Source organism: Podarcis vaucheri, assembly GCF_965113315.1.
Source record: "Podarcis vaucheri genome assembly, chromosome: 5".
Classification (NCBI taxonomy): domain Eukaryota; kingdom Metazoa; phylum Chordata; class Lepidosauria; order Squamata; family Lacertidae; genus Podarcis; species Podarcis vaucheri.
The window spans coordinates 80,219,833-80,235,145 of record NC_138763.1 but is presented as its reverse complement, the minus strand read 5'-3'; the positions used below and the strand labels follow the sequence as shown (position 1 = coordinate 80,235,145).

At 41.7% G+C, this 15,313-nt stretch overlaps 1 protein-coding gene across 1 annotated transcript in view; it reads right to left on the bottom strand.

Moving 5' to 3' along the window:
• The window catches only part of PARG (poly(ADP-ribose) glycohydrolase), a 69,681-nt gene extending 54,507 nt beyond the window's left edge, over positions 1 to 15,174 (bottom strand). Inside the window, exons 1-6 of the mRNA XM_082222349.1 lie at positions 14,667 to 15,174; positions 12,554 to 12,620; positions 10,733 to 11,734; positions 8,717 to 8,900; positions 7,811 to 7,933; positions 5,087 to 5,170 (exon numbers count right to left, since the gene is read on the bottom strand). Coding sequence (XP_082078475.1) covers positions 5,087 to 5,170; positions 7,811 to 7,933; positions 8,717 to 8,900; positions 10,733 to 11,734; positions 12,554 to 12,620; positions 14,667 to 14,889 — 1,683 coding nt within the window. The 5' untranslated portion in view covers positions 14,890 to 15,174. The remainder of the gene's footprint in view (positions 1 to 5,086; positions 5,171 to 7,810; positions 7,934 to 8,716; positions 8,901 to 10,732; positions 11,735 to 12,553; positions 12,621 to 14,666) is intronic.
• Positions 15,175 to 15,313: the final 139 nt, after the last annotated feature.

Here is a 15,313-nt window from a genome sequence, read left to right as displayed (position 1 = left end):
CCCCAATCCACATTTAGCCTCTGATAAGCTTTTGTGCCAAATCTCCAACCAGCTTTTTATGTTATTTGTTTTCTTTTGTTTGTAACTCTGCTATTTCATGCAAAGAGCTCCAACCAGGTGCCCTGTGACTTGGGAACCAATTCTCAGGCTTCAGCTAAGCTGGGAACTGTATGTATTAAAACCTCAATGGTCATCACAACCCAGATTCTGCTTGGACAAAAAAAAAAATGTCATACCAGAGACTCAAACCTATGCCACTGTCTATTACACCGCTCCCCAATTTTCTTAACTCCCACTATCTCTGCAACATGTCCCAAATGGTCACTCTTTTGACCCTTTTGAATGAGAACATGAAGTGACCGTCTGTGACATTGTGATAGGAATTTTGAGGTCTTAGATATATGTTAAATGTTCATAAGCGTACCAACCAAGCAAAACCATTTTGATTCCCAAACTGAGCAAATGTTTTCTCTGAAAGGTCAAAGTGGGAAACCTCCCCATTGTCTCTTTCCTCACAAATCCTTTTAAGATTTAAGACTTAAGATATGAATAGGTGTGAGCCTGTGACCTGGCCCTGGAACTAACTATTTATCATTACAAAAGACTGGCCAGGCTCTCCAGGGTATCCAATCAAGTAACCTGCCAGACAGGAGATAACACAGGAGAAAAACAACATTCAAATTTTCTGTGATATAGGTATGATGTATCTTGGGGGGGGGGGGTGATCTTAGGTTACACCCCTTCTGTGATGTATGTATGATGTATGGAGGGGTGGTCTTGAGCTCCAGGGCAGGGAATTTAAAATGTCTATATAAGGCCTTGCGTGCCATTATTCTGGGTTCCTCCTCCCTTCTGTGTGTGGTGAGGGAGGACCCTGTTGCAACAGATCAATAAAGATCAGGCTTACCAGCTGCTTTGCTTCTCAATATTCTCTGGTTGGCCTCTGTTATTTTCTCCTACCAATAGGGAACCTACGTAAGGACTCTATATGGGCTCTTGGATACCCCATAAGGGAAAAAGGGCAGATTTTTGTTTACAACAACATAGAGATTCCTCAGGCAAGATGGGAAAAAAATGCTGACAAAGTATACTATGCAATGCAATAGCATACAGACTGTCCAATAAAACAGTCTATTTGTACTAATCATTCTCAAAGTGCAGCACAGCAATATTTCACTGTGCTATCTTTCATGCAGTAGGATCTTGCAGAATTGATGGATGTTCATTTAACTGTGAAGCATGTAGTCATTCATTTGAGTTCCACTTCATCAACATCTTGAACCACCTACCCCTTTTCTAGCAACTGTATCAAGATGGGGTCAAACAGTTATTTCTATAGATGACAGGATAGGAATACAATCATAAATGGAAGGATGCCAGACTGCCTTACAGAGATGTTAGCACAGATGTGATCAATTTCAATTTTCAAGCCTCTTTTTATCTTCTGTCCTGCAAACTCAGGCCACCACCAACCTTGATAGCAGGTTTAATTATTTTGCTTTATTGCCATTGGTAGGCACCTAAGAAACACTGAAAACCCCATAATTCAACACCACTTGCATTACAAAAGACCTTGAGCTACAATAATAATTGTGTCCCATTTAGAAATGGTAATTTTCTCTATATTGGTAGTACATGAATAAGGATGCCAGGCAACTTTGAGTAGAATGAGCTTCTGTCATAAAGGCAAAATTATCAAGTTACTTTTTATTCTTTACACGTTACTAAAGCATTAGTGTCACAACACTAACAGAACTACTCATTCATAAAAGAACTGATGAGGTATTACATTTCTTTGCCTTCCCAGAAGATTGTGCTGAAACAACAATTTAGGCATTTTGAAATCAATTATTGGAGGGTTATTGGGTTGGGGGGTTATTGGGTTGTTGTTTTTATTTTGATTATATATTTTGTGGTTTTGTGTTCTGGTTTTGTTCTGTGAGCCACCCTGAGACCTCCAGGTATAGGGCAGTATATAAATTCAATAAATATATATTTACAAACCAACCTAAATTTGTCTACACCAACTGTGGCTGCAGGGCAGAATGCAACGGAAAATGATGCTGCTACCTTGCTGAAACTAAACATGTATGGGTCTTGGCTGTGCCTGCATGGCAGAACACCCTGTTCTGAGAATCTTGGAAGCTCAAATTAAGAATACTTAAAGGAAAAAAACAATTTTTTTCATGAGGATTATCAGCTTTAAATTCCACCATAATGGATTACACATTCCAGCATGGTGAATGGGCTACAGCAAGGACTTAACAAGAACCACACATTGCCGTAAAAAACAAAGAGAGAACATACTGTAATTATAAGCACATACTCTACACGCCCAGTTTTTTCCAGCAAAAGAAGTTTACTGACATACATATGAAGACAGCAGCACCTACAGGAAATTTATTTAATATACTTTCAGTGATTTTGACCAGTTTGGCTTTCTGAACATGTTCTTAAAAAAGAATCTACCCAAGCTTATGTACACCTTCCAGTTAAAGGTAAAGGACCATTAGGTCTAGTTGTGGACGACTCTGGGGTTGCACGCTCATCTCGCTCTATAGTCCGAGGGAGCCAGCATTTGCCCGCAGACAGCTTCCAGGTCATGTGGCTAGCATGAGTAAGCAGCTTCTGGTGAACCAGAGCAGCACACGGAAATGCCGTTTACCTTCCAGCCAGAGCGGTACCTATTTACAGTGGATCCTCTGGATGCGAATGGGATCCATTCCGTAGCCCCGTTCGCATCCTGCTGTAAACGCAACCCGCATCTGCGCGTACTGTGTCTGCACATGCACGTGACATCATTTTGAGCGTCTGCGCATGTGCGAGCGGCAAAACCTGGAAGTAACGCATTCTGTTACTTCCGGGTCACAGCAGAGCGCAACCCGAAACTGCTCAAGGTAAAGGTAAAGGTACCCCATCCCATACGGGCCAGTTGTGTCTGACTCTAGGGTTGCGTGCTCATCTCGCTCTAGAGGCCGTGAGCCGGCACCATCCGAAGACACTTCCGGGTCACGTGGCCAGTATGACAAAGCTGCAGCTGGCGAGCCAGCACCAGCGCAGCACACGGAAACGCCGTTTACCTTCCCGCTATAAAGCGGTCCCTATTTATCTACTTGCACTTAAGAGTGCTTTCGAACTGCTAGGTGGGCAGGAGCTGGGACCGAATGACAGGAGCTCACCCCGCCGCAGGGATTCGAACCGCCGACCATACGATCGGCAAGTCCTAGGCACTGAGGTTTTACCCGCAGCGCCACCCGCGCTCAACCCAAAGCTAATTTAACCTGTGGTATAACTGTATCTATTTGCACTTGACGTGCTTTTGAACTGCTAACACCTTCCAGTTACTTTGTACTAACTCAATAATTTTCAGGTTCAAAAGGCAGCTGGGCAATTGCTGCTAATACATAGTGGTTTATGTGAAACAAGTTATTTGCAAGTATTAGATTTTCCAGTTTCTAAATGGCCTAATATTTTTAGGAGGTAAGAAACCTCTGCACAAAGTGACTATTCTCCGCAGATCAGCATAAACATTTCACTGCTCTCTCTATATGTCACTGTTTTCCATTTAACTGGTGGGTCACATCCTGACCTAAGGTGGGTTGTATTGTGATGTCATACCACTTTTATTATTATGCTTTTAAGACAAAGAGAGGTCAGTATCCCTTTACTTTTCATAGTTGTATAGAGGATGGAATTTCAACTATAGCATTTCTCACTACCTGCCAAAATTTCTTCTTCTATACAACACTGGAGGTAAAAGGTTTTTGTCCTTTGCATCTGGAAAAAAGATAAAAAAAGATGGACATGTATAATAAAATATTCAACATGTCTCCCCTGTTGCAGATAGAAGACCTAGGTATGAAAAGGAGACTGCTAATTAATATAGATATTGATAATGAGATCAAGAGATATTTCATTCAGTTAAAAGACAATTGAAGCATGACAACAGTTGTGGGCTTGTTTTGGCTTAGATTGCTGTGACACAGGAACAGTATTCTAGCTAAAAAGGACAAAAAGGAAGCTGAATCTAACTCATAGTTCTAATCAGGCTTTTTTCCACTGGAACTCACCAGAACCCAGTTCCAGCACCTCTCAGATGGGCGCCATTGCCATTATAAGAGAACTCACAGTGCCATTATAAGAACTCATGGTGAGTTCTGGCACCTCTTTTTTTTCTTAGAAAAAAAGCACTGGTTCCAATGCTTTTGCAGGTTCAGAAAGTCAACTGGTTGAATTGCTCTACAGGAATTAAAAGTGCTATTGACAGGATCTGTTTATTTTTAAAACCATTGAACTGAAATTTAGTATTTAAAAGTATTTTTCATGGATACTGGTGCCAAGCATTTTATTCATTCTAATGTAAAGAGATATTATTTTTAAAAATACTATATAATCAGACCACACAATTCTGCTTGTCATGCATCTGATGCAACTGTAAATAGTAGCCCTAAAACGTGATTGAGTTGAAAGATAAGAAATATCATTGTACTTTCACCTGTTCTTAAGCAACCTGTTTGGAGGAAACTAGCAGAGGTATATTTGCTCAGTTTTAGAATTTCCCCAAAGAGTCCCAAAGTTTTGATTTTGTTAAGCCACCCAAATCACAGGCTGTGTGTACCTTGCCAGTTGCCAAGATAGGAGGAAATGGTAGCATATCTGATGGTTTGGGTAATCAACAGTTCAAACATGTCACCTCTCCAAATCACGAAGTCAACTGGATATCCTCATGCTTTGGGGAGTGCAAAAATGTAACCATACTAAATCAGGTCATCCACTCTCTAATATTGTTAAGTGGAAACTTCCAACATTTCCAATTTTCTTACTATGGCAATAGGTAGAAATCTCTTTGATGAAACCATTATTTGAAACTGGCTTTCAAACCAGTTTGTCAGCTCAGATATAATAATAAGTTATGGTTAGGCAAAACTGAAGAGAAAGTTTCCAAATTCCTCTTAGCCACAGTGCCGGAGGAGGAAAGTGGACCTACCTGCATATGTTGGTTCACATCATGCTAAATTATGGTTTAGCATGACAACCAAATGCAGCCAATTATTTTTTTAGAAAGCATAGTGTTTTTCCGCCTTACCTTCAAATCACGGGAGCTGGTGAACTTCTTAAGCAGTGAAGTCTGGATCAATTCCCATCGACTCCCAGCAGTTCTTTCACCATTCTTAAGAAAGAAAATAATATTTAAGATTCAGCTTAGAAAATTATATTCAGGCTCACAACTAACATGAAAATAATAGTGAATTGGAATAGAATGACTGCCTACTTGGTAACTGTGTCACAATTATGGAGGAAAAGAGGAGAGATCTATTGGTTCAGTTTTAGAATTCACAGGAGTCCATAAACTGAAATTTGATACGGTAGCCAACAATTTTTATTTTCGTTAGCTAGTGGGTATACTATAGATGCACTTCTTAGTACATGCAAAGTGTCTTACCCTTTGGCCTGAGCAAATACAGCCTACTGCTCACACAGAATTCAGGATGAAGACTTACAGGGCAAATGGAATACCTCCCCTAAAAGCCTGACTCTTTCAAACGCTCGTTCCAAAAATTAAGACTGCACTCATCTCTCTAGGAGCTGTACATAATTAAGACTCCCACTTTGCAAAATGCAACCCGTGTTTTCCCCTCAACTCTAACTCAGCAGCAATTCATAAGTAATATTGTCTCACACAGACCTTTCCAACTTTCCTGCCATAGGAAGATTCATACAATCGTAGAGTTGGAAGGGATGCCAAGGGTCATCTAGTCCAACCCCCTGCAATGCAGGAATATCTGCTAAAGCATCCAGGACACATGGCCATCTAACCTCTGCTTAAAATCCTCCAAGGAAGAGTCCACAACCTCCAAAGGCAGACTGTTCCATGGCTGAACAGCTCTTACTGTTCTTCACTCTTTACACCAGGGGTAGGCACCCTAAGACCCGGGGGCCGGATGCGGCCAGTCACCTTCTCAATCAAGCGCACGGATGGTCTGTGAACCAGTGTGTTTCCCTGCTTTACACACATCCCGCAACACAAAGCTTTATTTATTTCGAGAAACAATACAATATGTTTTCATGGCTAAAAAGACAAGTAGTGAATACTATCCTTTTTCCCACGAAACAAAAAATAAAGTCCACTCCAGCTTTTTCTGCGGAAGGCCCTTTCCTATAGCAGCTACAGATAGCTTTTTCTTCAATCAACCTTGGAAGAACAATGCTGAAGGGATTGGTGGAAAATGTCTAATTTCATCCCTCCTCCAGAGGAAAAATTGAGACCAGATACAAGTGGACTCTTGTACCTGAAGAAGAGCTGAGGGACTGGCGTTCAACTCTGGTAAGGTGGGGGCAAAGAAGAGAGCTGCAGACATAGGTAAGCACATAAGCAAGAACAAGGACTGAGGAAAATAAAATGCTGCAGTTAGTTCCCATTCAGTCAGTGAATCAGATGACTATGGGGAGATGTGGCAGAATTAGTGATTCAGCAGCAGAGGTTGATCCGACATCATAGTTTAGCTACTAATAGGGAAAATGCCAGCATGTTTAAACAAACAAAAACAAAGGGGGGTATCAGGAGAGGAGACTACACACTAATTATAGCATTAAATTATTGGTCACCATGGTATCAATGTTTGCAGACTCTTGAAACGCTTGGCTTTCACACATTTTTTCTGAAAACTGTACAAGTACACTCAAGTTGGCTCTAAAGTAAGGTAAAGTGACTCTTCCAAAGGTCAGGTATATCAAACAACTCCATACACAGCATTTTTTAGTCTTTGTGGACTCTAGAAAAATAAACTGTATATAATTCAGAATGAAAACAAAGGTCTTCCATAAAGCAAAATACTATGATTATATGGTGTCTTTGTCCTTATGCTTAGTGAAGTCATTTAGCAGCAGATTCAGGAAGGACAAAAAGGAAGTTCTTCTTCACATGCCACATAACTAATCAAGGACTTCACTATCAACAAAACGTGGAGATTTCCAGTAGCTTAATCAAATTAATGGGGAACCGTCCACTATATACAGAAGCAAGTTTGCTGAATATCATACACTAGCGACAAAGGCGGAGTATCAATCTCATGTCCTGCTTTTCGAAGGAATCAAACTGGCCACTGACACAAAGAGAATACTAGATTGACTACATGACTCATAAAAGCACCTCATATGCTTCTGAAATCTTCCACTGCTCTGTCTGTAATGTTCTATGAACCTCTGCAAATCCTTTCTACACTGTAAAATCAACTGCCGTGAACCTTTGGGATGGGGAGCTATACTTTAAAAAATGAAAAGTAAGCGTGGAATTACAAAAACCAATAATATCACCTCAAATTCTACCATAAGCCCAAGAAGCTAATAAACAGCTTCTAATATTTAGATATAATTATTTGGCTCAAAGTTTGTTCATTTGTTGCCCTGTGAAATAAAATAGCTTGGAACCATGGATTTTCGTAGCCCATGGAAATATATTGGCATGCACCTACTGTGTTAACTTACTCAATGCAAGCCACAGTAGCGAGAAGTAAGGGTCATTTATGGCAACTTTATCTTCACTCATAATACAAACACTTTATCAGTGCTAAGCAATCATATTTAAAAGTAGCAGGCAGGAAAATGAGCTGTCATTCTGTCACACAATTATCTGGATTCATACACTAAATGTAGTGCAATACATCACATGCATTAGAATAGTTATCAAACTTGAACAAATCATCTAAAGCCACAATAATTTATGATTATGAATTTAGAGCATATCTAAGAAACTTGGTGGAGTTTTTAGCCTGACAAAAGTTTTATTGCTCAGATTTTTAGCATGCCTCACCTCATCTTCTACAGGATATAAATTTTGTTCTGAACAAGGCATCTTAACATGCTTATTGTCCCACAAATCCTTATAATGTGTTGGGAAAGGTTTAGGCACTTCTCCTTCCTTCAAAAGATCTACCTGCAACAGAGAAAATATGTAAGGAGCACTGTATTAAATCTTACAAAAAGGAAGAAATTACCTGTGATCTTATCTGCAAGTACAATGCACGTTAAAACTTAAAATATAATTACATATCCAAAAATACACAGGCAATAATGTCCAGTATGCAATTTGCAGGAATTTGCATTACACCAAAATAAACATATTCAATACTATGCAAAAGTACAGTGGTACCTTGGTTCTTGAACTTAATCTGTTCTGGGAGTCCATTTTACTCCTGAAACCATTTGAAAACCAAGGCACAACTTCCGATTGGCTGCAGGAGCTTCCTGCACTCAAGCGGAAGCTGCATTGGATGTTAACTAAGCCGTTAGAGAACCAAGGTATCACTGTAGGTAGTTCTAACTTAGGCTGCAATGTTATGCAGAGCTACTTAACAAACTACTCTCCCTCTAGAAGAGCAAAGAGGCAATTTTGAGTTAAGTTACAGGCGGAAACGTGTTTAAGTGCCTGCCCTCCACACCTCTGTGATCTCACTCATCCCTTCCTGAAGTGGTTGTCCTTTTAAAACAAAAGACGGCAACAGGGCATGAACATTTACACCTGTGTGCAACAGGTAGTTAGCCCCTAAATGCTACTCTTCTGAATTCTAGGGTCTACTATTCTCAAGGCATGGCGATCTAAAGACCTCCGCAACCTGCTGAATCAATACTTAATCCAGACTTTATCAAGAGAACAATAACTGTCTAGCTTTAATTTACAAAGGAAGCTTTGTTGGTAAAGCAGCTTGGATTTTCATACTCTGATTGTCACTGTATGATTGGCAGATGGCCTCAAATGTGGCAGACGGGTCCCACACATTGGCATTCTTCTCATCTCTTCAATTGGTGTCCCAAACCATTTTTTATTAGTTGGAAGTGGAGGAGGAGTATATTTAGCAATCTTCCTTCCTGGTCGAGGCGGCTTTAATTCACATTGTTCATTCCTGCCATTAAAAGGAAAGTTAAATTATCATCTTAAGCATGCCTTTTTCACTGAACAGAGACTCTCGGTGTCAAACATATAGGTTTTTTTCTCTATAGATGTCTTGCTAACATTCAAAACCAGTAATGCAGTATGTTTGCATCATGTAAACTAGCCTGATGCTTTTTATCTAACAGAAATAATTTCTTTCTCTCCAAAATATAAACAAAGGAACTATTATTACACAGTGGGGGCAAAATATAATATTCTCAGAGGCACTTATGCTCACCCCCTCCATAAAAATCCTTGTATTTTGGAGGGAGAAGCAAAATTTGCACTGCCACACACATAGGCTGAGCATATGAACATGCATATCATCCAGTAATGCATCATTTGGTAATACATTTCTTCTTGTCACATGACATGCAGCTCACAATTGCCTGAGTGAACCACCTTTCTTGAAAAGTACTGTGTTTGAGGTGATATCAAGTAATAGGAAACAGCTATGATGTTTAATGATGTTTATGGTTTTTAATCTATGATGACTATTTCACATATCCAAGTCATCACTTGAAGTTTTTTTAAAGAAAATTAGTGTTGAGTGGTGGGTAAGGGGATTTGCTGTACACTTAAAATGCTCACCTGCTGTCCTAAAACAATGGACACATGATAAACTCAAGTGAGCATATTTAGTTAATCTTGGGAGATGTTTGCAGGATACACAAAATTTATTCATTTATGAAAATAATTTATATACCTCTTCAGCAGGTAGCTCCCAAAGCAGCTAACAATTTCACACACACACAACCCATAATGAAACAAATTAGCTCAGTTGGTTAAAGCATGGTGCTGATAACGCCAAGTTTGTGTGTTCAGTCCCCATATTGACAGGCTGAATATTCTTGCATTGCAGCGAGTTTGACTAGATAATCCTCAAGATCCCTTCCAACTCTATGATTATTAAAAATAATAGAATACCAACAGTCGAGCAATAAAAACCAGCAAAAGGGCGAAACATTCCATTCATGTGGAAATAGACAATCCTTTAGATACCCTAGTCACAAGCAATTTAGAGCTTTAAACATAAGCACCAACACTTTCACATGCATCAAAATGAAACTGTTTAGGACCTGTTGAGATACTATGATCCCTGTAATCCAGTGGTGGAAAATCTCCTGATCACAGGTCTAATTAGGCATGGCAGGAGCCCTAGTTTGGCCTGCGGAGGCATTTTCTTCAAGTCACTCCAACCTGCCCTACACCTGACATCCTATAAGACAGATGCAAGGCAGGAAAGGATACGACTCCCTGCCATAAGTGGGATTTGCAGGCACCAGCAATCAGCAGATTGGTGATGCATGCAAAACCCTGTACCTTTGCCTATATGGTTTAATTTCAAACTGTACAAGCAAAGGAAAACATTCCAGCTGATAACATTGCTTCTGGTGATTGTCAGGCAGGTGGCCCCTAGCACTTGTCAAAATGACTCAAGGTGGGTAGAAGTCTGGATGATCCAATTTACCACCTCTGCTACAGCTGGTTCCATTTAGACTCACAACTGTATTTTAAACAAACTGAAGTTTCTGATCAATCTTCAAAGGCATCGCACAAAGAAGGCCTTAAGGTGGTCTAACCTGGAAGTTACCAGAGCAGTTATATCTGTCCAGTAGGAGTTGTGGTTGCTGCACAAACCTTAGCTTACACAATAGCTCATGTTAAAGTAACACTGAATTAGACATGTTTTTATGTCTGTTTTCATAGATGTAAAGTTTTACTATATAGACAAGAATGAAATTCTAACTGCAGTGCTACTTGAGTGCAATGGTATGGAAAGAAGAAAGGGAGATAGATTACCTTTTCTCCTCTGTCCTGGGAACCCTCATGAAATGGGAAGTAATTTTAGAGTCCTTCCTCCCACAATGTTTGGCACCTTTGCATTCTGATGACACAGCTAGTGATATCCCAGGTGATTCAGTGGGCGTTTCACCCTGTTTGACTTGATTATCCATCCCTTCCAAGTGGAGATTAAATCGAGCACCTTCACCTCTCCGGGATTGTGACTTTCTTGAATCCAGGTCAGCATCTGCCTTTCGAAACCGTGAGGATTTGTTTGATGCTTTTGGCACATCAGTGTCTTCTCGGTCCTCAAGAAGTGGACTGGTTTCTTCATCAGCCTCTGAGCCCTGACAGCTGTTTTTGGAATTATCTACATCCATTGGTGAGTCAGGTTCACTCTCTTTCTCAAAAGAAGGAGATTCCCCCCAGCATCCTTGATCTCTTTTCTGAGTGGCATACAAATCAGGTGAGCAAGCATCACAGCCTGCATCTGAAAGTGGGCTCTCAGGCACTACATCCACCTCCTCTGACTCAACAGCTATGCAAGTTACATGCTCAGAGTTATAGTTCTTAAAAGGCTGCAAATTTTGCAAAGTTGCTTGCCTTTCCGGATCATAGTCTTTTGATGGCTGTTTTATATTTGCTACCTTCACAGGGCTGCCTGATGAAAGTTTCCTATGAGTACAGTTTTCCTGATTTTCATTGCAACCCCGATGGGCCTGACTGCCAGTTTTATGTGTCTGATTAGCATTAGCATTTTTCAACTGGTCTCCAGTTTGGATTCCTTTCAAAGACTCTGCTTCTGAAAGCAGATCCCTACCTAGCTGCTCAGCTTCCCAATTACGCAGGGCGGCAGTCTGAGGCAAGGCCACGTGCTTGGTATTCATTTCCACAGGTAATCTGGAACAGCCCTGCTGAAGAACATCCTCAGCATTTTTCACTTCATGTTCAAAAACATTGTCTTGTTTTACAAATGTCATTTTGGGCTCTGCTTCTGTGCTGCAAGTTTTGTTTTGTGAACTGTAAAAAGAAAAACAACACAAATACAAATACAAATAAAATGTTGATCCATAACCAAATGTAAAACTGATGTTTATCTTCCCACAAAATAACACTATAGTAACGCTTCACTATTTTAATAAAGTTGTTGCAATTCTTTGAGTCCAAGGCCATTTTCTTCAGTAGTGGCCACACCACCTTCTTTAAGGTATCAAGCATTCCCCGTGCCCAGGGCCCACCAGCTCAACACACCCAGTTAAATTTCAGCAGCCATCAGAGGCAGGACTCAAAAGAGCAAGTTCATGCACTGGTAACCTCAAGACTTGATAATGCAGTGCATTCAATGTGGGGGCTACCCTTGCGCCTGGTCCAGAAGCTGCAGCTGGAGCAAAATGCTGCGGCTAATAATAATTTATTATTTATACCCTGCCCACCTGTCTGGGTTTCCCCAGCCACTCTGGGTGGCTGCCAACAGAATTAATGATGATAATAATAAAAAAGCAATTAAATATCAGACATTAAAAGCTTCCCTAAACAGGCCTGTCTTCAGATGTCTTCTAAAAGATAGTTAGCTGTTTATTTCCTTGACATCTGATGGGAGGGCGTTCCACAGGGTGGGAGCTTCTACCGAGAAAGCCCTCTGGTTGGTTCCCTGTAGCCTCACTTTTTGCAGTGAGGGAACCGCCAGAAGGCCCTCGGAGCTGGACCTCAGCTGAACAATGGGGGTGGAGACACAGTAAGTTTAAAATGAACAAAAGCACCAGGCATATTTTGATTATGAGTTTTCTCTCCTTTTGTTACATTCTGGATAAATAAATTACACCTGTGTTCTGTTTTTACCTTTTTGACTCTACTGTTTTGGGTCCTTTATTCTCCATCCAAGAGGTAATCCTCCTTTGTTTGTAAACTAGAGGGGGGAAAGAAGAACCACAGTACAATATATTGCAACAACCAGCTTCCTATTTTAAAACCAAAAGGGATACAATTTATTTTATAATTGTCTTGGCATCTGAATTTTCTGCAAACTCCAAACTTGTTTCATGGTGCTTTGGCTAACTCTGGTAAGTCAGTGAGGCCTGCTCAAAAGGCAGCCGCAGCCAGTCATAGCTTCCTGACAAGCATATCTGTATGATATGATAACAATAGGTTATCCGAGTAATCAAATTACTAATACCACCAGCTATTTAATTAAAATGTGTACTAGAAATGGCATTTCTGGGGTCATCTCTTCTCCAATTCTGTTCATGCTTTACTCCATGAAGGTAAAACAAATTCAGAACAATTAAATCAGATGCTATTTTCAGGTTATTACTAAACAGAAAGTTGGATGAATTTATATGTACGATCAAATAGTTTGTACTATTTGAATTATTCAAAAATAAAACTGTCCAGAATTGATACAATGAAAGAGAGAAGACCAGTGCATTTGAAACAATGCCTTGAGAAACTGTTGTGCTAAGAAAAGCTAAAAAGAGCACTGCAAACCAAGAGATTTCTTCAGTAACAGAAGCTCCACTTCTGCTTCAAAAGGAAACTCCACTCAAATTCTCTCGGACTCGCGCCTTACAGACCCAATTCTGACACCTTCACTACACTGTATGGATTCCATGAAATATGTATGCTCTTGTCTATGAAAGTTCATGCCATAATAACTGGGTCAGTTTTTCAAGTGCCACAAGACACTTATGCCACTGTAAACCAACAATGTATCCCTTCTCAGGCTGAGAATTTCTATTCACAACTTTGAGTTTTACCAAGCAACTTTCTTTGTACAGTGGTACCTCGAGTTAAGTACTTAATTCGTTCCGGAGGTCTGTTCTTAACCTGAAACACTTCTTAACCTAAAGCACCACTTTAGCTAATGGGGCCTCACGCTGCTGCTGTGCCACTGGAACACGATTTCTGTTCTCATCCTGAAGCAAAGTTCTTAACCCGAGGTACTATTTCTGGGTTAGTGAAGTCTGTAACCTGAAGCGTATGTAACCCAAGGTACCACTGTACTAGATAGTTCCTATCTTTCATCAATCTTGATTGATCAAATAATAATTATCTTAATACATTCTGGCCTTCCTAAATACACATTACCAGGGCCTCAACAACTAATCTAAGATGCTAAAACAATCAAATTCAGAAGCATACCTTTTGTTCCAAGTACTCATAAGAGTTGCAGAACAATATTATACAGAACTGTGATACCAATAAATTGACTAGTCAAATACTGTTGTCAGTTAATTCTTGTCAAATGAACACCAAAGCCAGGAATGCTTTTATATGGCTTCCCTTTTAATTGCAACATATTCTGTAAAGCGGAAGTCACCACTCTTCTTAGATGGAGTCACTATGACATTATAAAAGCAGGACAATGATTTTCAGTTTTTAAAGGTAATGTGACAAAAGCATCAGAACTTGTTTTAAATTACTGCAAGCAACCATGCCGAATCTACTTTACAGCCCAATCCTACGCACGTTGAGTAAGAAACGAGCATCACTTTATTCAGTGGGCCTGTTTCCATCAATTGGTAGAGCACAAGACTCTTAAATTCCAGGCCCATGGGTTCGGGTCCCATGCTGGGCAAAAGATTCCGGCATTTCAGGGGGGTGGGTTGGATGACCCTTCGGTTCTCTTCCAAGTTGCAGCATGTCTCGTGGACCACAGCCTTAAACCCAAGCGTGATCCTCACATAAACAGCTTGGAAGGGCTGCAACCTTTCTCCCAAGCAGAGCACAGGAATCAAGGCTGGCACCATAAACCCAAAAGCTCTTGGCTTTTGGGTGGAGAGCATGAGGGCAGCTGTGGCATTGGAACCCCATGCAACTAATGTGCGGGAAATGGAAATGCACACACCCCTTTCCCCACCCCCACCCCAGCAAACCAGATGAGAAAAGCAAGTGAGCAAGAATGGCCTTTCCCCCCTTCTTTTTGTAGAGAAAGGATCCCCACGGCGACGCGAACCTTTGTTCCCCACTGTGACTGCGGGGCTGGCTTTGCTGCTGCTGGACCTTTGCTCCCTGCTGAAGGGAAGAGGCGGCTGCCACTGGGTCACTTTCCTCTTCCAGGAAGGGGGCTGCGCTTCTTCTTCCGAGCCGCTGCTGCTGCTGCTGACGCCGACGGCAGAGGGGGCGAGCGGGGGGTCCGACCTGATCCTTTTCCTGGGGGCGTCAGACCCCGCACTCATGCTTGGGGGGAGCAGCACCCGCCCTCCGACCCTCCTCCGCTCGCCTCACACGCCCCGGTGGAAGTGGGGGACGACGACGACGACGACAGGGTCACCACCGGGGGGAAAGCGGGCCCGGGGGCGGCGAAGGGGCTCCGTGAGGGGGAAAGGCGACGGGGAAAGTTCCCTTCCACATTCTCCCGGCTGAGGGGAGCGAGGCGGGCACCCGCACGCACGCCGGCCCTCCTAGCCGTTGTGAGGGCTTCTTATGCCGCTCGAGGCTCCGCACCGCTTCTCTCCCTCAACCCCCAAGCTGAGGGGAACCAGCCTTCGTCGACGGCCTCCCTCTCCGCCCGCCGCTTCCCGTTTCCCGGCCGAGCCGGAAAGCAAGAGAGCGCCGCCGTCGTAAAGCGGAACTAGAGACGCACGCGAAGCAGCCTCGCGC